The 23,415-nt window shown below is 39.9% G+C and overlaps 1 protein-coding gene across 2 annotated transcripts in view; it reads left to right on the plus strand.

The window, feature by feature from the left end:
* The window catches only part of LOC132406238 (signal-transducing adaptor protein 1-like), a 41,755-nt gene extending 21,589 nt beyond the window's left edge, over nucleotides 1-20,166 (plus strand). The window contains exons 5-12 of one of the 2 annotated variants that reach the window (XM_059991604.1): nucleotides 2,742-2,929; nucleotides 3,598-3,729; nucleotides 5,220-5,289; nucleotides 7,483-7,585; nucleotides 9,129-9,221; nucleotides 9,586-9,660; nucleotides 14,998-15,087; nucleotides 18,189-20,166. In XM_059991604.1, coding sequence (XP_059847587.1) covers nucleotides 2,742-2,929; nucleotides 3,598-3,729; nucleotides 5,220-5,289; nucleotides 7,483-7,585; nucleotides 9,129-9,221; nucleotides 9,586-9,660; nucleotides 14,998-15,087; nucleotides 18,189-18,247 — 810 coding nt within the window. In that variant the 3' untranslated portion in view covers nucleotides 18,248-20,166. The remainder of the gene's footprint in view (nucleotides 1-2,741; nucleotides 2,930-3,597; nucleotides 3,730-5,219; nucleotides 5,290-7,482; nucleotides 7,586-9,128; nucleotides 9,222-9,585; nucleotides 9,661-14,997; nucleotides 15,088-18,188) is intronic. The other variant, XM_059991605.1, reaches the window with a different exon arrangement.
* Nucleotides 20,167-23,415: the final 3,249 nt, after the last annotated feature.

A 23,415-nucleotide genomic window follows, 5' to 3' on the forward strand; every position in this document is an offset into this window, starting at 1 on the left:
AGAGATAGTGACCCGGCTGCACAGAAGGAGGAAGACATGGAGGGATTGTCTACTGAATCTCTGTGGGTTGAAGTTAGAAACAGGAAGGGGTCAATAACCCTACTGGGTGTTTCTTATAGACCACTCAATAGTAACAGGAGTATCGAAGAGCAGATAGGGAGGCATATTTTGGAAAGGTGTAATAATAACAGTGTTGTTGTAGCGGGAGATTTTAATTTCCCAAATATTGATTGGCATCTCCCTAGAGCAAGGGGTTTAGATGGGGTGGAGCTTGTTAGGTGTGTTCAGGAAGGTTTTCTGACACAATATGTAGATAAACCTACAAGAGGAGAGGCTGTACTTGATCTGGTATTGGGAAATGAACCTGGTCAGGTGTCAGGTCTCAGTGGAGAGCATTTTGGAGATAGTGATCACAATTCTATCTCCTTTACCATAGCATTGGAGAGGGATAGGAACAGACAAGTTAGGAAAGCAGTTAATTGGAGTAAGGGAAAATATGAAGTTATCAGGCAGGAACTTGGAAGAATAAATTTGGAACAGATGTTCTCAGGGAAGTGTATGGCAGAAATGTGGCAAATGTTCAGGGAATATTTGCGTGGCGTTCTACATAGGTACATTCCAATGAGGCAGGGAAAGGATAGTAGGGTACAGGAACCATGGCTGTACCAAGGCTGTTGAAAAACTATTGAAGAAGAAAAGAAAAGCTTACGAAAGTTTCAAAAAACTAGGTAATGATAGAGATCTAGAAAATTATAAGGCTAGCAAGAAGGAGTTTAAGAATGAAATTAGGAGAGCCAGAAGGGGCCATGAGAAGGCCTTGGCGAGCAGGATTAGGGAAAACCCCAAGACATTCTACAAGTATGAAAGAGCAAGAGGATAAGACATGAGAGAATAGGACCAATCAAGTGTGTATGTAACTGGAGGAGATAGCAGATGTACATAATGAATGCTTTATTTCAGTATTCACTATGGAAAAGGATCCTGGAGATTGTAGGGATGATTTATAGCAGACTGAAAAGCTTGTGCATATAGACATTAAGAAGGAGGATGTGCTGGAGCTTTTGAAAAGCATCAAATTGGATAAGTCTCCAGGACCGGATCAGATGTACCCCAGGCTACTGTGGGAGGTGAGGGCAGAGATTGCTGAGCCTCTGGCAATGATCTTTGCATCATCAATAGTACGGGAGAGGTTCCAGAGGATTGGAGGATTGGAGGGTTGCAGATATTGTTCCCTTATTCAAGAAAGGGAGTAGAGATAGCCTAGGAAATTATAGACCAGTGAGTCTTACTTCAATGGTTGGTAAGTTGATGGAGAAGATACTGAGAGGCAGGATTTATGAACATTTGGAGAGGTATAACATGACTAGGAATAGTCAGCATGGCTTTGTCAAAGGCAGGTCGTGCCTTAGATGCCTGATTGAATTTGTTCAGGATGTGACTAAACACATTGATGAAAGTAGAGCAGAAGATGTAGTCAGTATATATAGATTTCAGCAAGGCATTTGATAAGGTACCCCATGCAAGGCTTATTGAGAAAATAAGGAGGCATGGAATCCAAGGGGACCTTGCTTTGTGGATCAAGAATTGGGGAGCCCACAATAGGCAAAGAGTGGTTGTAGATGGGTCATATTTGGCATGGAGTTCGGTGACCAGTGGTGTGCCTCAGGGATCTGTTCTGGGACCCCCACTCTTTGTGATTTTTATAAATGACCTGGATGAGGAAGTGGAGGGGTGGGTTAGTAAATTTGCTGATGACACAAAGGTTGTGGGTGTTGTGGATAGTGTGGAGGGCTGTCAGAGGTTACAGCAAGATACTGATAGGATACAAAACTGAGCTGAGAAGTGGCAGATGGAGCTCAACCCAGATAAGTGTGAAGTGGCTCATTTTGGTAGGTCAAATATGATGGCAGAATAGAGCAGTAATGTTAGGACTCTTGGCAGTGTGGAGAATTAGAGGGATCTTGGGGATGAGTCCATAGGACACTCAAAACTGCTGCTCAGGTTGACTCTGGTTAAGAAGGTGTATGGTGCATTGGCCTTCATCAACTGTGACATTGATTTAAGGAGCCAAGAGGTAATGTTACAGCTATATAGGACCCTGGACAGACCCCACTTGGAGTACTGTGCTCAGTTCTGGTCACCTCACTACAGGAAGGAAGTGAAAATGGCAGAAATGGTGCAGAGGAGATTTACAAGGATGTTGCCTGGATTGGGGAGCATGCCTTATGAGAAGAGATTAAGTGAACTCGGCCTTTTTTCCTTGGAGTGGCGGATGATGAGAGGTGACCTGATAGAGGTATATGAGATGATGAGAGACATTGATCGTGTAGATAGTCAGAGGCTTTTTCCCAGGGCTGAAATGGCTAACATGAGAGGGCACAGATTTGAGGTGCTTGGAAGTAGGTACAGAGGAGATGTCATGGGTAAGTTCTTTATGCAGAGAATGATGAGTGTGTGGAATGGGCTGCCAGCGAAGTTGGTGGAAGCAGATATAATAGGGTCTTTTAAGAGACTCCTGGATAGGTACTTGGAGCTTAGAAAAATAGAGGTCTATGGGTAACCCTAGGTAATTTCTAAAGTAAGTACATGTTCGGCACAGCATTGTAAGCCAAAGGGCCTGTACTATGCTGTAGGTTGTCTATGTTCTATAAGTAGATAGGCAAGGACATGCAGTATATTTACCTTTTTGTAGTTGAATATGTTTTGTTCTGAATATTGTGTTGTACATTTTCTTCTTGTAGTTGGAAATTCCAAAACTGGATTTCCTCCCTGGACAGATTTGCAGCCTTCAGGAGGTACTTGACGAGGAGATGAAGCGACTGCCAAAGCCAACGTCTTCTCCACCACCACTGCCACCAACACGCTCGCGGCCACCAACTCCAGAGCTGGAACAATCTGTCTATGATGATGTAGAAAATCAACAGCTCAGGTGCCTTTCTGGTGTTGGGTGAAAGTGGGGTTAGTTGGGGTTCAGGAAGGAAACCGAAGGATGAATTTCCTCTGTATTATATGTCCATCTTCCCTTTCTTTATGCCCTCTTCATCAGTGTTGACTTCTTTCTACCCCATTATTCCATTCATGATGATTAATCTTTGATACTTCACTCAACGCCTCAGTTTTGAAGTTGCTTATTATCCTGTAAGAAGAATATTGAATTCCAATCCAATATTATACTTGCTGAAGAACTGACTTTCAAAATGTCGAAGGAAAATTATGTGAATTGGTAACATTTAGTCCTTGTCAGCCTAATGATTGTGCCCAACTGCTTTGTTAGCTTGATTATCGAAAGCTGGTAATTGACTCTGTGGTGTTCTGTGATTGTGTGATGCAGGAATGGATGTTAATTTGGAGAATTTGGGGATTGGAGAAAATCTAGTTATCTGAACTAGGAGCCCAAGATTCCATTATGCTTCCAGGAATATTTGTATGCAGATCTCTGGGTACTACTTTATTGGCCTACGTATTATGAAAGTGTGAACTCTGACAACTGAATTAGTTGTGTTAGTTGTGTAGGCATTAACCCTTTATCACATATCTCAAATATGTCAACAGATCCAATTTTAGTTGTTTTTAAACCTGTATCTCCTTCTCTTCCAGCTGCTTCTATAATGTCTCACGAGTTGAGGCTGAGGCCATGTTGGAGAAAAATGTAGAATTTGGAAACATGTTAATGAGGCCCAACACTGATAACAAGAACTTCTCGATTACAACACGACAAGAATTCAATAAGTAAGGAACAAATTACTTGTGTTTATGATTAGTGCTTCATTTGTCCTCTGAATATCCAAAGCAAATTGCAACGAGTTAATGTTAGCAATCATCTAAACACTTTTTAGATTGTGTGAGAAAATCAACTGCTATTTTTTGTGAATAGTAATAGCCCAGAAACTGCACCGAACTAAGGTTCTAGCCATCTTACTTCCATTATTTTATCATCTTGCTTTCAAGGCAGTTTCCTTGCTTACAGTTTGATTGGTCTCGGTTACCACAGGACATGTGCAATGTGTGGCCCCTCAGAGTTTACCATACATGGGATAGGAATTGCCTGATGGATGCATTGGTGTGTAGTTTGAAGTTCTGTGTCCCTTCTGCTGATGATGCATGAGATTCTTGACGTTAGTTTGAATGCTAGCTCTCCACGTTTGAATGGCCATGAGCTAGGAAGTCAGTGGAATGTTGTAATTTTTTTTGGTACCAAAGAGACTTTGAGAATATCTCTTGACTCTTTCTTCTGACCAACTGATAATCTCCTTCCATGATGGAGCTCAGAATAACATGCCAGGAATCGGTATCAGCATTTAAGCAATGTGGCTTACTAAGAGAGCTGAGTGAGTACATTAAGTCCTTGCCTTTGGTGTACTAGCCCAGAAGGTGACACCATTATTGGTTCACTTGTACTGCCAGTGGATCTGAAAGATTTTTAGTGATATCCCTCTGGTGTTCTCATGTGGCTGCTGATGTTGGTGCAGGTCTTGAAGTGTATAAACTGCGTTTTGAGTTGGATTCAGTCTTGACCTTCAAACAGCCAGAGGCTGTGCTGTTGCATTGAAGAAGAAGCTGAGTTTCAGCATCAGTATCTGTCTTCATATGGTGGCTCCTGAGAAATGGGAAATGTTCCATATTTTACCATGGTCTAACGAAAACCTTATTGTTGAATGGTGGTGGTGTGCATCTGAGACAAACCGATAGAGGACCTGTGTCTTGCAAAATGGAAAGTAAGACCCAGTTGAAGTTGACAGAAGAACTGAAACTTGTGGAGCTGTGTACAAGTCTATAAAATGTTGCAAGTTTAACCCCAATGTGAATAAATACGTAAAGCATCTGAAAGACTGTAACTGAACCCTTTCCCTAACTTTTCAATGTGAAACTCACCATAGCCAGGAACATTGTCATTGTGATAGTGCATCCGTCAAAGGCAGAAGCACATGATTGCATAATGTCAAACCTGGGCTTTCTGGCTTGTGGAAACAAGAGGGGAGAGATTTAGATCAGAGGCAAGAGATTTAAAGGGCTATGGTAGATGGCAATAGGGAACAGAATTGGCATAGATGAGTTGGCTGGAGGGCCTGACTATGATCATTGCAGTGGGAAGGAAAACCAGAGGGAGTTGAGGAGATGAGTCAATATAAATTCAGAATTGCATTGATGTGATAAGAGCACAGGAAAATGGTCAAAGAATGTTAGAAATATTACAACAATAAATATGTGTTACATTTCAGCAAGTCAGTCATAAAGCACTACCGGATAAGCTGTGTGGACAATGGCTACGTCATTGAAATTGACGATGGGGTAAGTAAGCTTCCAAATAATTGTCTTCTTAAATTCATTCAATTGGTGGTGTAACTTCCAATGTGTCTTTGAATCAATGAGTAGAAATAAGTCTGAGTCTACAGATGGGGCAGCAGTAGCAATATCTCAATTGGTCTTGAAATATTTGAGGTATAAAGGAAGAAGTTATCACTTGGCAGCACAATGACAAGGAGTGAGCATCTTGATAAGTGATTTTCAAATCTGAAATTTTAGGTTTGAGGATAATACAGCCTTTGGCTGAACTAACTTCCAATATGGCACATCAGATCTTGCTCTAAGAATAAGCAATGAGGTATTGGGAAAGAATGATTTATGGAACAATACTCAGGAAGGATCCCCATCCATAAAGCAGACACCTTGGCTAAATTAACTTAGTTTTCTTAATCACTACAATTTTTACAACATTGTCTTTGCCCAAAGGCGGGTTATTGCAGCCTTAAAACCAGTCATTTTGTGCAGATGAGGCTCGTCAGTCATGGTTGGCAGCTTATCTAGGAGACAGAAATCTCCAGCTCTGCCTAGCGGCTGTACCCACTCACAGGGAAAACTTTGGGAGTAAACCCAGAAGAAAAAATCCGGAGCTGGAGTCCCTAAGGCAATCCTACATTGAGTTAAATGCAGATTGGCAACTCCTGTGATGCTGCTGTTCTTTTGGAATCATCAGCTATGTGGAGAAGGGAAGCCTGCTTCCTGGGCAATGGCTTGCTCTTCTTATTGTACTGGCCTAGCTAGCATATTACATAGACAGCTCAAACGCAATATCCATGGCTGGCCAACAGAGAGCCTCATCTTTTCCCAGTTCTGATTATTGAATTTAACACAATAGAGTATGAGTATGTATTTTGTAAAGTGATTTGGTCATTGCTTTAATTTTAAGTCGGTGCACGGCAACTTCTCTATAATCTACTTCGCTGCAAGCATTCCAAGGTAATTTTGAGTATCACGTCAAACTTTTGGTTCTGAGCCACATGAGGATATACAATGAATTCTGGTTAATTGGGATGTTGGTTATTCACGACAGCTCTTAACAAAAACTAATGGGGGGGTGGGGGGGAGCCAGGATTTCCTTTGCTTAGTTGGGACTGGAGACCGCTGTTGAACAGTTTCTAACTAGCATCAATTGAGTGCCCTTGTGTGGCCATTAGACACTACGTGCTTAGAGCGAGCAGCTTTTTTTTAAGTAGTGTTAGTTGTGTGTGCTTGTTATGTTGTTAATTAGGCCCAAAGGACACCAATTCAAAAAGCAGTGTTTTTAAAAAATACAATATTGTTGTTTTTTAATTTTGACTATATGCAAGAAGGCAATAAAGGGAATTCAATTTGTGCATTAGGTGTCTGCACTGATTCTTTTCATTTCACAGCCAATCAAAAGCACACAGCAGTGTACACTGGATAAATTCTTCAGTCGATAACTATTAGGAACTAATACAGTCTTATAGTATTCTAGTAGTGTTCTAATTTGTTCTGTAACTCTAAGTGCATAATTTGCTACTCAGTTAAACAGTAGCTTCTCTTAATTACTCTTTTAACTATTTCCATGAAATTTTGGCTAATTGGGGTAACCACTTAATTGGACCAAAATGCAATGGACCCGATGTGTCCCAATTAAATGGGACACATTAATTATGTGGGACAATTAATTAAATGGGACAATTAATCTGCCCACTGTATTTGGGCAGATGGCCAAAATCTTAGTTGCAGGTGTAGGCTGAAGAGGAGAGAGAGAGAGAGAGAGAGAGCGAGAGAGCGAGAGAGAGAGCGAGAAAGCGAGAGAGAGAGCGAGCGAGAGAGAGAGAGAGACTGACTGACTGACTGACTTGGGAAAGAATTATGGAGCTCGTGGATTGCCTGGCTGAAGGCATAGACCTTAAATGTAGGGAACATTTGAAAATGATCAAGATACCAGCATTGTGAAAACTCGGGCCATCTGGAAGGTTTGTAGGGCCAGGTTAGATTATAGTATCCTGTGGAGGATTTGAAAACACAGAAAACTTTTAAAACCTGGGGGTTTACTGAACAAGGAGCCTCTGGTATTGACCCCAATCCCAACTTGAGGGAAAAATAAAATTACTCAATGGGGTTAAAGACTCTTCAATTAAAATCTGCCTATGACCGTTCTGATGTACAATTGCTATTTACAGTACAATCATGCAAATTATTTTTGTTTTCCAGATCTTGTGCAACAGTAAACAAGATGTCATCAACCTTTTTGTTCAACAAACCAAAGGAGTGCTGAAGCCTTTAGAAATACCAAAAGATTATGAAATGAATCTGAGTATGTTTGTCCTTTTATTCTTGGCAGATGTGTTATGTTTAAAACAATATATTTGATTGATCTGGGTTCAACACTCACATCCATGAAGGGGAGTCTTGTTTTTCTGTTTGAACTATTTTCTCACTATTCAATCCTTGGACGCCTCAGAAGGATGTAAGGAAGAAATCTTTTATGAGAATCTAGAATGAGGGGTCAAAACCTCCCTTTTTTTTAATAATAAAAGTTTTGCCCATTTAAGATGGAGGTTATCTATTATTTTTCCTCTATCAGAGGGCTAAGAGTCTTGCGAGTCTCCTCCTCAAAGGTCTGTGGAGGCAGAGTCTATGAGTATTTCTTAAAAAATTAGACTTCAGTTTAATATGACTGGCATATGTCATGAAATTTGTTATGTGGCAGCTGTACATTGCAATACATAATATAGAAACTATAAATTACAGTAAGAAGTGTATATATATAAAAAGTTAAGTTAAATAAGTAGTGCAAAAAAGAAAAAGTAGTGAGGTAGCGTTCATGGGTTCAATGTTCCTTGAGAAATCTGAGGGCAGAGGGGAAAAGCTATTCATGAATCATTGAGTAAAAGTGGATTAACCTCTGGTAAGCAAGGGATCATGAAAGGTGATTGAGGATAGGTGGTAATACAGACTTAAGGCTGGAATCATATCATCTATGCTCTTAAATGGTGACTGGATTTGAGGGTCTGTGTGGATTACTCAGGCCATTGAGTTTGCTTCAGTCCTGCTCCTTGTTCATATAACCAGAAATTGTTGCCACAGAGTTTTGAGTCCTGTCATAGATATCTCTTGGGACATCTGATTTCCAGGCATTCCTTTGAGTCGTTGAACAAGGATGCCTGTATAATCCAATTTTTAGCTAATTGTTAGCAGGATAGTGTTAACAATGGGATCTACTGTACCTTTATAAACACTTGGTTGAAATGAATCATCTTTATTCCACTACATGTAAATACACACAGCAATAATATGTGGAGTTATTTGGCCCAATCAGCATAATAATATGAAACAACATGCTAACCACATCAGTTGACTTGGACTGCTAGAACGATGATCAGATTGACCATTGATTTTACAAACAGCATAATTTTACTTTCAATTGGGCAATGTTTAGGGGCATTCACATTGCTGTTACAAACCATGGAGTTTCACAGATGTGTTCTGCTTACACTGTTATATTTTTACTGTATTTTTTTGCAGTTTTGTATTTTAATATCAAAGAGAAGTAAATTTTAAACCCAGCCTGCCTGACAGAAAGGTGATCAAATGAACCATTCATCGATACAAGCGGCATTACTTTCAGTTGACTGTACACAGTCCCATAAGTTTTCCATTAAAAGGGTTAGATTTTAATAATTAACCCAGCATTTTGTGTGTGTTGATTTAGATTTTAATTACCTACTTCCCTGATCTTTTCTGAACTTGCTGTAAAGGGGGCATCCGAGTTTGGGATCTGCTCGTCAACGTCACTGTACTCACCTTACAACAACATCTAAAAGTTCTTTTTGTTTGTCTGTCACTCCTATATTTAGGTTATGTGCAAGAAGATGCTGAAAGTGGAGAACTGATTCATAGGAATTTGCATACATTGAATCTATCACCAGCCAAGACAACAATTGAACCAGGTTAGCATTATGGGTTTGTAATCTGTATTTTGTTAATAGGACTAGGGTCATCTTTGCATTTGAGAAAGTAGAAGAGAAACAAGAAATGTAATTCTAATTGTAAAGGAACTCAGATAATTGGCAAGGATACTAAATTTGAGCTGAGTGATTCCAGAGTAGAAGAGGTAATGATGCAGTGTGTGTGGGGAAGGCATGGAGAAAAGATGTCACTTGAAGTGGTTTTCCCATCTGCTTTTTCTCAGGCTGACAGACTCCAGGTAACTTTCTCCCTTTTTATTTTAATGTCCCCTCATGAACTCTTCTCTATCCTTATCAAGGAAAGATGTGGCTCTTTCAGTGATTGCATTTCACATTTTTTTTCCAGTTAAGCAAATGAAACAGAGGCCAAAGATTCCAAAAATTATCGAACTAGAAGTAGGGCACCTTGATGATGATGATGGTAGGATTTTTCTCCTAGTTTCAAAAGTGCACTATCACATGTTAATTATTATTTACCACATTAAGGGATTTTTCCGGCACTATTTGTATTTTAATTTTCCAGTCTTCTCCCATCTTTTGCCTCTCACTGGGACAAAGCATTAATCTCGTTCCTCGTCCTCAAGACTCATTCCCATCTAGATCTAGCCATGGGTGCCATAGCTTGGACTACATGGCATTTGATGTATTGTACTTATTATCTGGCGATACAGTTTAGAAGCTGCAACCACATGGCATAGGCAGTGCAATGGTGAAGCAGCCAGTGCTGCCTGCTTGTAGTTCTAGGGACCTGGGTTTGATCCTGAGTTCAGGTGCTGACAGTGTGAAGTTTACATCATGTTGAACCCATGACCATTCCACTTCAACTTCCTCCAAACTTTTCAGTTTCCCTTTGCATCACAAATATGTGTTAATAGGTTGACTGGCTAATATAAATTCCCTCCAATGAAGGTCCTGTAAGTGGTAAAAGAATCAAGGGGGAGTTGATGGGAAGCACCTGAGAGTGTATTGTGGGACTGCAGGGAAGTGGAAGGCTGGGCAAGATTTGGAGATTGTCTCCTAAGAGCTGGCATTGGCTTGATGGACCGATAGGCTTCTTTGTATGCTGTAGTAATTACTACTTTTCTCACTTGAGAGACATGAGACTGTGTGATTAGTGGAGTCTGGAACAATGAAAGTTCTTCTGAAAGAAGGATGCAACTTTTTGACAAACAAGAGAAAATCTGCAGACGCTGGAAATCTGAGCAACACACACAAAATGGTGGAGGAACTCAGCAGGCCAGGCAGCATCTATGGAAAAGAGCTGAGACCCCTCAGCAGGACTCTGTTTTGAGCTAAAAAATTGACAATACTTTTCCTCTCTTTGCTTCTCGACCCATTGAATTCTCTCAGTGGATTGTTTGTTGCTTCTGAATCTCACTCAGCCTTGGCTTGGTAGAGTTAACCTGGCAAGGATCAAAAATAGGATGTTCTTGAGTGCCAGGATGTTGATTTTATGTGATCCAGTTCTTTCAGTACAACCCAAGGAGTAAGTTTAGTGTACCTGAAACTGCAATTCACCTTTCTTAACAGTTAAATAGTGAAGGGAGTACTATATGGCATAATAATAACGCTATCCTTAAGGTGGACAGAAGGAACTTTGTGGGTGGTTTAGAATTATATTACAGGAGAAACCGGATATTGTGTAGAATTGCTTGGAACTTTAAAACTAATTAACATGCGGTTATCAGATTATCAGCAACTGTAATTGGTTACATTTTAACCACAGCAATTTGGCAAGAACACATTGCTTGATGGGGACAAACCCTATTTGGGAATGCACATAACAAGTTCTAACCTACAGGGGGAGGTGGGATGGGGTACATTTCTAATTAAATTACTCTCTTGAATGCCACATAGAACGTTCTTTGCATGGGGTGATCTGTCCATAGCTCTAGTCCATTTGTTCTGTTTGTTCAAACAAAACTTTCATACTAGTGCTGCAATTGTACATTGGCATACCCAGAGTAACAAAATAGCACTTTATACCTGGTTAAATGCTTCTATAATGCTTATAGAATCAGGAACAATATCACCTGCAGATGAATATGTTCTACAACTCATTGGGCTAGAACCAGATAGGAACAGATATTTTCCTGTTGGCCAGCTGGTGGGACAGGCATCAATGCTCCTAAGTAAATTAGAGAGGATTGATGAATATAGTAGAATTCCCCTGTTAATTCTAAATATAGGTGCATAGTTTAAAGTCTATGGTTATAAACAATGCAATCACATTTTTATGATGTACTGCACTACAATGCAGGATTGCCAAGGGAAATTCTTGGCTCCTTGTTCCTGCAATTAGTCCCTGATTAATGGCTTCACTAATCATTAAGATACATACTTCGAACCATTTTGCTTGCAATGGTTTATGACAATGTCCAAAGTTCTTGTAGTTGCGTACTATGATAGCAGTATATGGCATTTAGACAGACATGTGAACACAAAGGGAATGGAGAGAAATGGATCAGATTAGTTTCTTTTGGCATCATGGGTCGAAGAGCCTGATCCTGTGCTTTCTTGTTCCATCTTCTAACTAAAAGAGATTCTGAGATTTTGCATCCCATGCAGTTCTGCTGTGATTGGGGACATCTCTTTCTTCTGTTTAATGACAATGGTCTTCGAATTTGGAGCTTGGTTCATAGATTTCTTTGCAAAGGACTGGTTATTATAGCGGCTAATATGTTTGCTCTGGAAAATGCAACACAAAGAGGATCTTTAGTGTAGTCAAAGGTGGTCTTGAATTCTTATTAACACTATAATTATCATTGCAAAGCCACGAGATTTGTCCAAGTGTCTTCAGCAATTGAAATTTAACTTTCAGGAGCATGCTGTAACTGGCGGGGGGGGGGGGGGGGTGGAGAATCATAGAAATATTAACAAATACATATAATCAATGCTTTAGATAAAAACAGTCAAGTTTGTCATGTGCACAGGTGCAATCAAAATTTGTGTGCCGGCGATGCTGCTGAAAATAACATTAGAGATGAATCAATTAATATGTAAATTATATAACACATTGGAGGTGGGAAAATGGTTGTTTTTCTGCTAGTCAGGAATCTTCTTGGAGACTTTTTATTAATTTTGGCCTAGGGATAACAGCTTGGGAGTGGGTCAAGCCAAGTCAAGACAAATTTTATTGTCATTTCAACCATAACTGCTGGTACAGGGCATAGTAAAAATGAAACAACATTTTTCAGGACCATGGTTTACATGACACAGTACAAATACTAGACTGAACTACATAATAAAAAAAAAACAGAGAAAGCTATACTAGGCTACAGACCTACACTGGACTGCATAAAGTGCAAAAAAACAGTGTGGGTGGCAACCATACAGTGAAATAAATGCCCAGGGACTGTAGGAGCACTTAAGGTTTGCATTATTTGGCTTCAGCCAGGATTTCTCCTTTTGATTATTGCTCTTTGAACTCTGTGGAAAATAACTTGAGAATGGATTAAGCATTGATTTATCCCACGTAGACCAAAGAGACTAGGGTCAAGCTCTAGCACGTAAAACACACAACACAGGAACACAGCCTTCAACCCACCATATCTCTGCAACTATATTGCCAAACTGATTAATCACATTGAATGCACACAGTCTGATTCCTCCATTCCCTGCCTGGTTGTGTCTAAATGCCTTTTAAAATGTTGCTTTTGGATCTGTTTCTACTGCATCCTCTGGCACTGTATTCTAGGCACATACTCTGTAAACGAGAAGCAACAAACTTTCCTCACACTTCTTTAAACTTGCATCCTCTTGCCTTAAACCTATGGCCTCTAGTTTTTGACATTTAAAACCTATCTATCCCTCATAATTGCACAAACTTCTATTGGGTCACCCTCAGCTCAGATGCTCTGGAGGAAACTACAGCCCAAGTTTGTCTAACCTCTCCCTAAAGCTGAAAACATTTATGTCTAGGCAACATGATGGTAAACTTATTGAAAATGACTCCTCTTCAACTGATTTTCTGTGAGATGTACTTTAGTTTTTGATCCTCCTATATTAGATGATGAGCTGGATTTAGCTATTCAATTAGCAGAGGACTAACAATATTACCTTTTTGATTTGCTTTTCGTTTGCAATGGGATTTAGATGGGCCTGAATTTTGGGATCTGCCCATTAACTTAAATAATTCAGTTTTCGATGCTGGTATATGGAGACTAAGGGTTCCTTTAATGTGGTCTGACAAGGCTGGTAAAAGTGCAGATAGAATTCTTATCTCTGTAAACAGAAATGAGATGCATGAAACTTTGGACTGCAAAAAAAGTTGATAATTAGAGGGGAGATTTAAGGCTTAAACGAAAGTGCTTTCGGGAGACATTTTACTTATGAACTAGATTGTTTTGAGAGGATGGAGGATGTTAGTGAAGTTGCACCTGGAATATTGTCTGGTTACACTTATTAGGGCTGATGTCATTAAACTGGAATGAGTGGGAAAGTAGGTAAGGACATGTTCAGCACGGCTTTGTGGGCCAAAGGACCTGTATTATGCTGTAGGTTTTCTATGTTTCTAGAAGTATAAAAGAATTCCAGTCTGAGTTGTGGGGCAAGGCTGGCAGGCTCATGACCTTCATGGGACTCCTGATCTTTGTGAATGGCAACAATTTCATGCAGAGGACACTGTGTATATAGAATGAGCTTCTAGAAGAAGTTGTTGAAGCAGGTAATATATAAAAAAAAATTAAGTCACTTGGACAGGTACGTGGATAGGAAAGGTTTTGAGAGACTTTTGCCACTACACATGGGGACAATTTATAACAGCCAATTAATGTAGCAACCCACTTGTCTTTGAGATGCGGAGGGAAAGCAGTCATACAAACGCCATACAGAACTGGTGTCGTGAGTGAAACCTAGGTCTCTGACACCGCAACGCAGCAGTTCTGACAGCCTTTCCACTGTGTCACACTACTCTGAGGATGGGTTAGTCCATGATAGCTAAAACTGGGAATAAAATAAAACTCTGGTACTCAGCATTTCTGTTGTGCTAAACCTGAAGTAATTTTTCAGACTATTGGATTTCAAGATGAGCCAAGTGGCAAACCACCGGCATTTCTGAACAATAGGTATAATGGATTATTGGAGTTTCATTGTGTGTTTGGGCAAACTGGAAACACTGAACTTGACTTTCATCTTTTCATCCTGTACCTAAATGGGATTAGTTGTGATCTATGCCATTTAGGAGCATGTTGATGGCTTTGGGCTTGTACTTGCTGGAGTTTTAAAAAAATGAGAGGGGATCTTATTGAAATCTATTGACTACTGAAAGGCCTAGGACGTGGAGAGGATGTTTCCTGTACTGGGAGTCTAGGGCCAGAGTGCACAGCCTTAGAATAGAAGGACATCACTTTTGAACAGAGAGGATTAATTTCTTTAATTAGAGGATGGTGAATCTTGTGAAATTCATTGTCACTTTCGGCTGTGGAGGTCAAGTCAGTGGGTCCATTTAAAGTAGAGATTGGTAGGCTCTTGCTTAATAAGGGCATCAGAGTTTACAGAGAGAAAGCAGGAGAATGAGGTAACAAGGGAAAATAACAGCCATGATGGGTTGGCAGAATAGACTTGATAGGTCAAATAGTGCAACTCCGTTCTTATCCTAAAATCTTATTAAAATTTCAGGAGCAGTGGAGCAAGTAACAACAAAGGAAAAATTAAAAAAAATATTCAGAGTCACTTGTAGATACTACATGAAATGAAAAGAGTCACTGACTGCTTTGAGGTGCCATTTTCCTAAAACTTTCATTTTGTTTCTTTGAAGGAATACCCAAAGAATCACCGCCAGCACAATCAAAAACTCAACAACTAGCAACCCCCTCTCAGTCTAGCACTCTTCCAGCACTATCACGGGGTAAGTAGAAAGGCTGGGTAACTTGAAGATACTGGAAAACAATATTTATTATCAGACTGCTGACATCTGACCAAGATCTACTAATGTGGCAAGTGTGCAGGTTTTTTCCTGCTGGGGATATATGCTGCTGAATCTGAGCATGAAGTTAATAGATCCCTCAAGACATTCTGTCCAATAAGTTAAATTGATGACAGTGTCTGGAAGACTATTGACCTCCCATTTCACCTGACAAAGATGATTAAATTTACAAAAGTCAATTTTCCTGCTGCACAGGCATTGTAGACTTTGTTTGGATGGTAGTTATAGAAACACAAATCAATTGTGCTATCGTTATAGATGGCACAATTGCACAGGTGGTAGAGTGGTTGCCTTGCATCTCCAGCGAGCCAGGTTCAGTCCCAAGGCAGAGTGCTGTCTATATGGAGTGTGAAAAGTTCTCCCTGAGACTACGTGGGGTTCTTCCAGGTGCACTGGTTTAATACAACACCACAAGATGTGTTAGCTGGCATAGTGACCACTGTAGATGGCCAAATAAGTGCAGTGGTAGAATGTGAAGAACTCATGTAATTGTTGTAAATGTGGGCTTGCTACCATAGACTTGGTGGGTCAAAGGATCAGCTTTGGTGCAGTAAGATCCAGCGAGTTTGCAGATATTGCAGTGCACACCTCCAACATCCTTGGAAGTCATCATTTTTACCACTTGTACCACATGACATCCTGCCATCCAGCAGTTTGTGCATTGTCTCTTGTGATGTTGAGACTAGAAGACTGAAATTATTTTTACTATTTTTTTAATATATATCAGAGGCCCTTGGTAGCAATCTGATTTTCTCTGAACAGGTTGTAATTTGCATACATTTGAAAGTCAAGTTTATTGCCATTGGTGGATGCAGGTACAATGAGATCATTCAAGAGATGGTTGGGTAGGTACATGGAATAGAGGGGTATGGTCCAGGTGTGGATAGATGGGACTAGGTAGAAAAACATTCAGTATGAGATAGATGGGCCAAAGGGCCTGTTTCTATGCTGTGCAGTGCTCTAAGTACACAGGTGCTCAGGTACAATGAAAAGTTTACTTGCAGTAGCATCGCAGTCCATTAGAGATGCAACATTCACAAGAAACATAAATTAAACCATACAGGAAAGAATGGAAATAGAACAGCAAAAAAAAGTTCATAGCAGTGCAGAGTATTCAGTGTTGCTATACTAAAGCAGCGATTCAAGTTGTTCAGATTGGTTCAAGAATTCAATCTGGTGGTGTGAGCTCTATCCTGCTTGAATGATAGCTGCAAGACAGTGATCTTTGATAAGTGTTGCCTTCTTGAGGCAGAGCCTTGTGAAGGTATTTCTGACGTTGAGGAGGGATGTGCCGTGACGTATTGGGCCGAGTCCACTACTCTCTGCAGCGTGTTGCATTCTTGCATGTTTGGGTTGCCACTGCAGACCACGATGTAACCAGTCAGGATGCTCCCAATAGTAGATCCATAGAAGTTTGTTATTATGTTTGGTGATGGGCTGTTCCTCCCCAACCTTCTGAGAAGGTAAAAACACCGGCGTGCCACAAGTGAGTGCAAACGAACTGACAAAAATTTTAGAGGAAAGTTGAGGAAATAATATTGGAGTGCGTTCTGGAATTTAATGCCTGAAAGGGTGACTGAGCCAGAATTCCATACCATCCTATTTAAATAACACCTGGATTAGCACTTAAAGCTGTTACATTACAAGGCTGTGGACTTGGAGCTGAGTGGTAGAAATAAATTAAGTGGCTGTATTTGGCAAAGATGTAATGAATTAAATGGCCTCTTGTGTACTATGTATGTCAATAGGCTACAGCAAATAAACAGAATATCCAAGGCTTCCACTCCTGACAACTGAAGTGTGTTTTGTTGGACCTTAATTGAATAACTGACTAGTTAGAGATGAGGTGAAAGTGACTGCCCTTGACATCGAGGCAGCATTTGACCAAGTGTGGCATCAAGGCACCTTAGTATACTGTAACTGAAGCCACATGGAAAACTCCCTCAAAGGTTGGAGTCATCCCTTCCCCAAAAGGTGCGGGTTGTGCTGTTGGAGGCCAATTACCCCTACCCCAGGATATCACTGCAGCACTTTCCTGGCCCAGCCATCTTCAGCTGCTTCAACAATTACCTTCCTCACACACAGTCAGAAGTGGGGACAAATGCTGACAATTGAGAAATTTTAAATCATCAACAATGGAAGCAGTCCGTGCTTGTAAGCTGTGAGACCTAGACAATACTTAGGCATGGGCTGACAAATGGCAAGTCCCATTCACATCACAAAACTGCTAGAAAATTACCTTCTCCAGCAACTGAGATAATCATGACCTTGACATAACATGGCATAATTGCCTGTAACCAATACAATCAATATCCTGAGGGTAACCATGGACTAGAAATTCAACTGGACTAGCCATGTAAATATTGAAGCTATGAGCAGCTTAGAGACTATAAGAAACTTGCCTTCACACACTCCTTCCATCATCCACAAGGCTCAATTTAGGTGTATTGAAATATTCTCTACTTGACAATGCCAACAACTCTCAAGAAGTTTGTCACCATCCAGATAATACAGCCTGCTTTTCCTGCACCGCTTGATACATCAGATGTGCCTTCCATAAAATACAGTGCTATTATTTGCCCAGATTAATTCAAAACTCTCAAACCAAAATGAACAAGGGAAATGAACTGCCACCTACAGGGTTCCCTTCAATTTGCATGCCATTCTGGCTTGGAGGTGCTTGTTGGCCCTTATTCAGTGAAGAGCTAAAATGTCAGCACTCTCTACCCAACAGCATTGTGGGAAGAGTGTTGCAGTTCACACTGCTCACTCACCAGCATCTTTCTGAGGACAATTAGATTTTTCAATAAACACTGGCCTTGCCTACAATGCCTGGATGCCAAAAAGAATTTAAAAAAAGATTTTTAAAATGTAATGCATTCATATTTCAAAGAGCATATTTACTAAGTAGTCTTAAACAGTGTCCATTCCTTAATACTATATCAATATGTTTCATTGTTGTGCATGATCTTTTAAGAGAGAAAATTACAGGACTAACTATTTTTAACCATTTTCCCCATTAGCTGTTAATGCAGAGCTGAATTTAAAGTTGATGCAGAGAAGGGCAGCAATGTACGACTGAAAGACTTCCTGCTGAGATCCATGTTCATTTGTCAACCTGTGGAACATCAGTGAAGACTGGAATTGGAGTGATACTTGTGACATGCCTGAGCATGTTGCATTTGACTTTCAAAAACTGTCCTTCTCACTCAACAACGCTAAGCCTCTTCACAAAAGCTACATTTTAAATCTTGATCCTGATTATGTACATGGTTTGATTGTTATTTTCATTGCACTTCTAGTTCAAAGATGGCTATGAATATTAATTTAGATGAGAACCATTACATATTAAAGCAAAAATTGTGAAGTGCAGTGAAATTACTCTAGGGGGGGTGCTCAGTTAAATAGAGAAATTCTAAGACTTGCCAAATGAAGAATGGGACTTGTGATCCCATGAGCTGTCAACTCCATCGTTGAAATCCCAGCCTTACTCCAATATCTAAAACATCCAGATTGTATTAGTTGGTGGTTGGGACTGCACTGATACAAAATATTGGAAACAATCAAGGAAATTGGTAAAAATCTACTAACTTTTCTATTAATCAATTAATGGTCTACAATAACCTGACGGAATCTTTTGTTTGAAAAGTGCCTATCAATTTAATGTACTTTAATATACCATAGTGTTACAAGTGATGTTGACTAGCCTTTGGTATTTTGAACAAAGGAACAAAAATATGCTACAAACGTTGAGTTTTTAAAAGTGAAAAGCAATTTCCAATGTAATTGAATATTGGGAGCATAGTTAGAACTGGGGATGAAGACATAGGCATTTGACTGCTTTTCTTGAAACAGCAGGACTCAATATTGAACTATTCAACCTGGACTGTAAAAAGGAGGAGAGGAAGATCTTAAATTAAGAAATCAAGTTTATTTTCTTCAAAAAAAATATTACTCCACACATGACCAGATCTCTAAATTATTTTTTTTTTTACTTCCTATTAGTTTAATATAGATCTATTCCCTCATGAATGGAATTGAATTGCCATTAAAATAGGTAAATAATCCTTGCATGGATCACATCTATTCAAGAAATATGTGGGTCCTGGAATGTGGAGGAAGGAAATCTAGCTTTGGCACAAAAAATGTCAAAATTGGTATTCTGAAGTCTTGCTCAATAGGTTTTTTGCATGGCTGAGGAGAATGTGAAAGGTTAGTGCAACTGGAAGGAAATTTGAAGACCATTCCCTTAGGAGAGTAAAGTGAATTAAGAATACATGAGAATCAAATGTTCTTTGTAAGCTGCTTTCAGTATTCTTCATAGATCAAATTTTTTTTGAATTCCTTTTGTATAATGTATTGGCAACTCAAAATACAAGTTGTATAGAGGAGAAAAGATCAGATTTAAAAATGGGCAAGTCTTAAAAGATTGAGCTCCACCACTAGAGTGCAGCCTTCTCTTTTTAAATACTGTGGTACCCTGTTTGAATCAGTCGTCTAAACATATTTCAGGTAACGTGAGCTTTACAAGAAAGCTGTGCAGAGTAATCAGCAATGCTGTGTAATAGATCTGAAGGGACTGGGTAAACATTATGCTCTTGTATAACTTTGATATTAGAATATTAGTGATTTATTCACCTATTAATATACTTTGAAATAATCTGTTTGTAACTGAATTATTTCTATGAATAGTCTCCACATGGTCAGAGTTTAATCAAAGGGAGAGAAGTTCCCTTGCATTCCTGTCAAATATGGGGGGAGGGGGGGAGAGGGATTGAGTCATACGGCTAAGTAATACTGGCCAAAAGACAGAACTTCCGGCTGCTGTGGCATGATTCTACTTCAGATGTTCTTTTAAAAACAACAATAGTAATGCTATTAAAGCAATTACTGGAAATGTATTGGTTATACCAATTAATGTAATTATTTAATTGCAAGCATATTATTTGTTTTGTAAGAAAATAAAGTCTTCTGAAATAATACAGAATTTTAAAAAATATATTATAATTTGATGTATATGTATCTTTATTGGTTAACGGGGGGATAGGAACCAGAGCACCAAGTCAGAAAGTGGAGGGGAAGAGAGGAAGACAGATGTCGGGGTCAGGAAAAACAGCCAGGAACAAAGTAATAGCTATGGTGGGGCGGATAGTTTGAAGTGTGTGTATTTTATTGCTTGGAGTATTATAGATAAAGGTGATGAACTTAGAGCACAGATCAGTCCATGCAACTATGATGTTGTGGCCATCACAGAGACTTGCTTGAGAGAGTGACAGGAATAGGTGATTAGTATCCCAGGATTTCAATATTTTAGAAAAGATAGAGTGGGAGGTAAAAGTGAGGCAGGTGTCCCATTAATTAAGTAATGCATTCAAAGCAAACGTAATAGAGGGCTCATCCATTGGGTCTCTGGGTAGAACTCAAAAGCAGCAAGGCTGGAATCACTCTGTGATAGTGTGTACTTCAGACACATATACCAGGACATCGAGGAACAGGTATGCAGGCAGATTAAGGAAAGGTTTAAAAGGAATCGGGTTGTTGTCATTGAGGACTTCAGCTTCCCTAATATAAACTGGGACCTTAGTTCAAGTGGTTTAGATGGGGCAGAATCTGTTAAGTACACCCAAGAGGGTTTCTTTAAATCAATACATTGATAGTCCAACAAGAGGAGGGACTGTACTGGATCTGTTGTTGGGTAATGAACCTGGCCAGGTGACCAACCTTTCAGTGGGTGAACAGATGGGGAACAGTAACCACAACTTGAAGCTTTAAAATAGTTATTGATAAGGATAAATCTGAACTTTGGGAGAGTACTGCATTGGAGCAGGGCAAATTACAAGAGCATTAGGCAGGAAGTAGGGAGAGTTAATTGGGAACAGTTGTTTTTGGACAAGTCAACATCCGACATGTGTAGGACGCACAGAGTATAAAACAGGTATGTTTCAGTCAGAAGAAAGGACAAGAATGGTGAGGTAAAAGGACCTTGGATGTCAAAAGAGGCAAATTTATTCAAGAAGAAAAAAATATATGAAGTTTAGGAACTTAGACTCATTAGAGACCTTGAGGATTATATTTTTTTAAAAAGCCAGAAAAGAACTCAAGGTATTTAGTAATGCCATGAAAAGTCACAAGATCACAAGACAAAGGAGCAGAAGTAGGCCATTCGGCCCATCGAGTCTGCCATGACTCTACCATGAGCTAAACTATTCTCCCATCTAGTTCCAATTTCTGGAACCTGAAGTCTTTGACAAGGAGGATTAAAGAAAAATCCCAAGGCATTCAAGAGAAGGGGGATAACTAGGGAGAGGGTAGGACCACTCCTGGATAAAGGACGGAACACTTACTTGGATGTGGAAGATCGGGGTGAGATCCTTAATGAATACTTTGCATTGCTATTTACCAAGGAGAAGGACCTGGAGGACAGGGAGATCAGTGTTGATACCCTGGGCACTGAGGTAAAGGAGGAAGTAGTGTTGGCTCTCTTAAAGAGCATTGAACTGGATATACCCCAGGTTATTGAGAGAATCAAAAGAAGAGATTGCTGGGGCCTTGATCAATATCATCATGTCCTCTCTAGCCACAGGTGAGTTCTTGGAGGTCTGGAGAATGGCTGATGTTGTTCCATTATTCAAGAAGAGAAACAGGAATAATCCTGGAAACTATATTCTGGTGAGTTTCATATCAGTGGTAGGGAAGTTACTTAAGAGAATTCTTAGAGATAAGATTTATGAACATTTGGAAAACCATTGTCTAATTAGGGAAAGCCAGCATAGCTTTGTGTGGGACAAATCATGCCATGATTGAGTTTTTTGACAAGGGTGATTGATGAAGTTAAAGCTGTGGATGTTGTCTACATGGATTTTAGTAATGCATTTGACAAGGTCCATAAGAGAGGCTCATCTAGAAGATTAAGATTTATGAGATCATGATGAATTGTCCGTTTGGATTCAGTACTGGCTTGCACATAATGACAGTAGTGGCTGAGGGAACTTATTCAAGCTGGAGGTCTGTAGTTAGTGGTGTTCCACAGGGATCTGTGCTGAGAACTCTGCTGTTTGTGATCCATATAAGTGACCTGGATGAAAATTTAGATGAGTGGGTTAGAAAGTTTGCGGATGATACCAAGATTGGTGGTGCTGTGGATGGCACAGAAGACTGGCAAAGGACACAATGGATATAGATCAGTTGCAGGTCTGGATGGGGAAATAGCAAATGGAGTTTAACCTGGGCGAGTGTGGTGTTGGACCTTGGAAGGTCAAATGCAAAAATGCTAAAGGCAAGATTCTTAACAGTGATGAGCGAAGGGATACTGGGGTCTCTGAAAGTGGGAACACAGGTTGATAGGGTGGTCAAAAAGGTATATGGCATGCTTGCCTTTATTAGTTGAGGCATTGAATTCAAGTCAGGATGTTGCAGCTTTATAAAACTTCAGTTACGCCACTTCTGGCTGCCCCATTATGGGAATAATATTGAGGCTTTGGAGAGGGTGAAAAAGAGGTTTAGCCAGGATTAGAGGATATGTGCTATAACAAGAGGTTGTCTTTTTGCATCCAGAGTGGTGGAGGCTGAGGGAGATCCGATTGAGATAGATAAAATTATAATAGGCATAGATAGAGCAGACTGGGGTTCCCAGCCTTTTTTATCCCATGGACCCCTACTTTTAGTTGTGGGGTCTGTGGACCCCAGGTTAGGAACTCCTGGAGTAGACAGACTTTTTCCAGGAGTTGAAATGTCTAGTACTACATTTAAGGTGAGAGAACATAATTGCAAAAGAGATGAGGGGCAAGTTTTTGGGTGCCTGGGTTTGTAGTAGATAAATAATTAGGGACTTCTAAGAGATGTTTAGATAGGAACATGAACGTGAGGAAAATGGAAGGATATTGGCATTATGTCAGTGGAAGAGATAAGTTAGCCATTTGATTGCTAATTTAATTGGTTTGGCACAACACTCTGGGCCGAAAAACCTTTTCCTGTGCTGTACTGTTCTATGTTCTGTTAGCTCAGCATAGGTTCATGGTCAAACAGGTAATTAGAAATGCTTTCAGCCTGTCCTTACTCATAGTCAAACCTTTGGGAGAGTAAAAGTTGGGGAAACAAAAGGGCAACTCTTGCCAGGATGCATGCCTGAGGCAGTACCTCAACAGTATATCACTGGAGAGAAGTACACCGCATGTGTTACGCTTTACTCAAACATCATTTGGTGTAATTATTGTCTCACTAATCCCTTCTCAGTCTGTTCTGTAACCTGCC

Source organism: Hypanus sabinus, chromosome 16 (assembly GCF_030144855.1).
Source record: "Hypanus sabinus isolate sHypSab1 chromosome 16, sHypSab1.hap1, whole genome shotgun sequence".
NCBI lineage: Eukaryota > Metazoa > Chordata > Chondrichthyes > Myliobatiformes > Dasyatidae > Hypanus > Hypanus sabinus.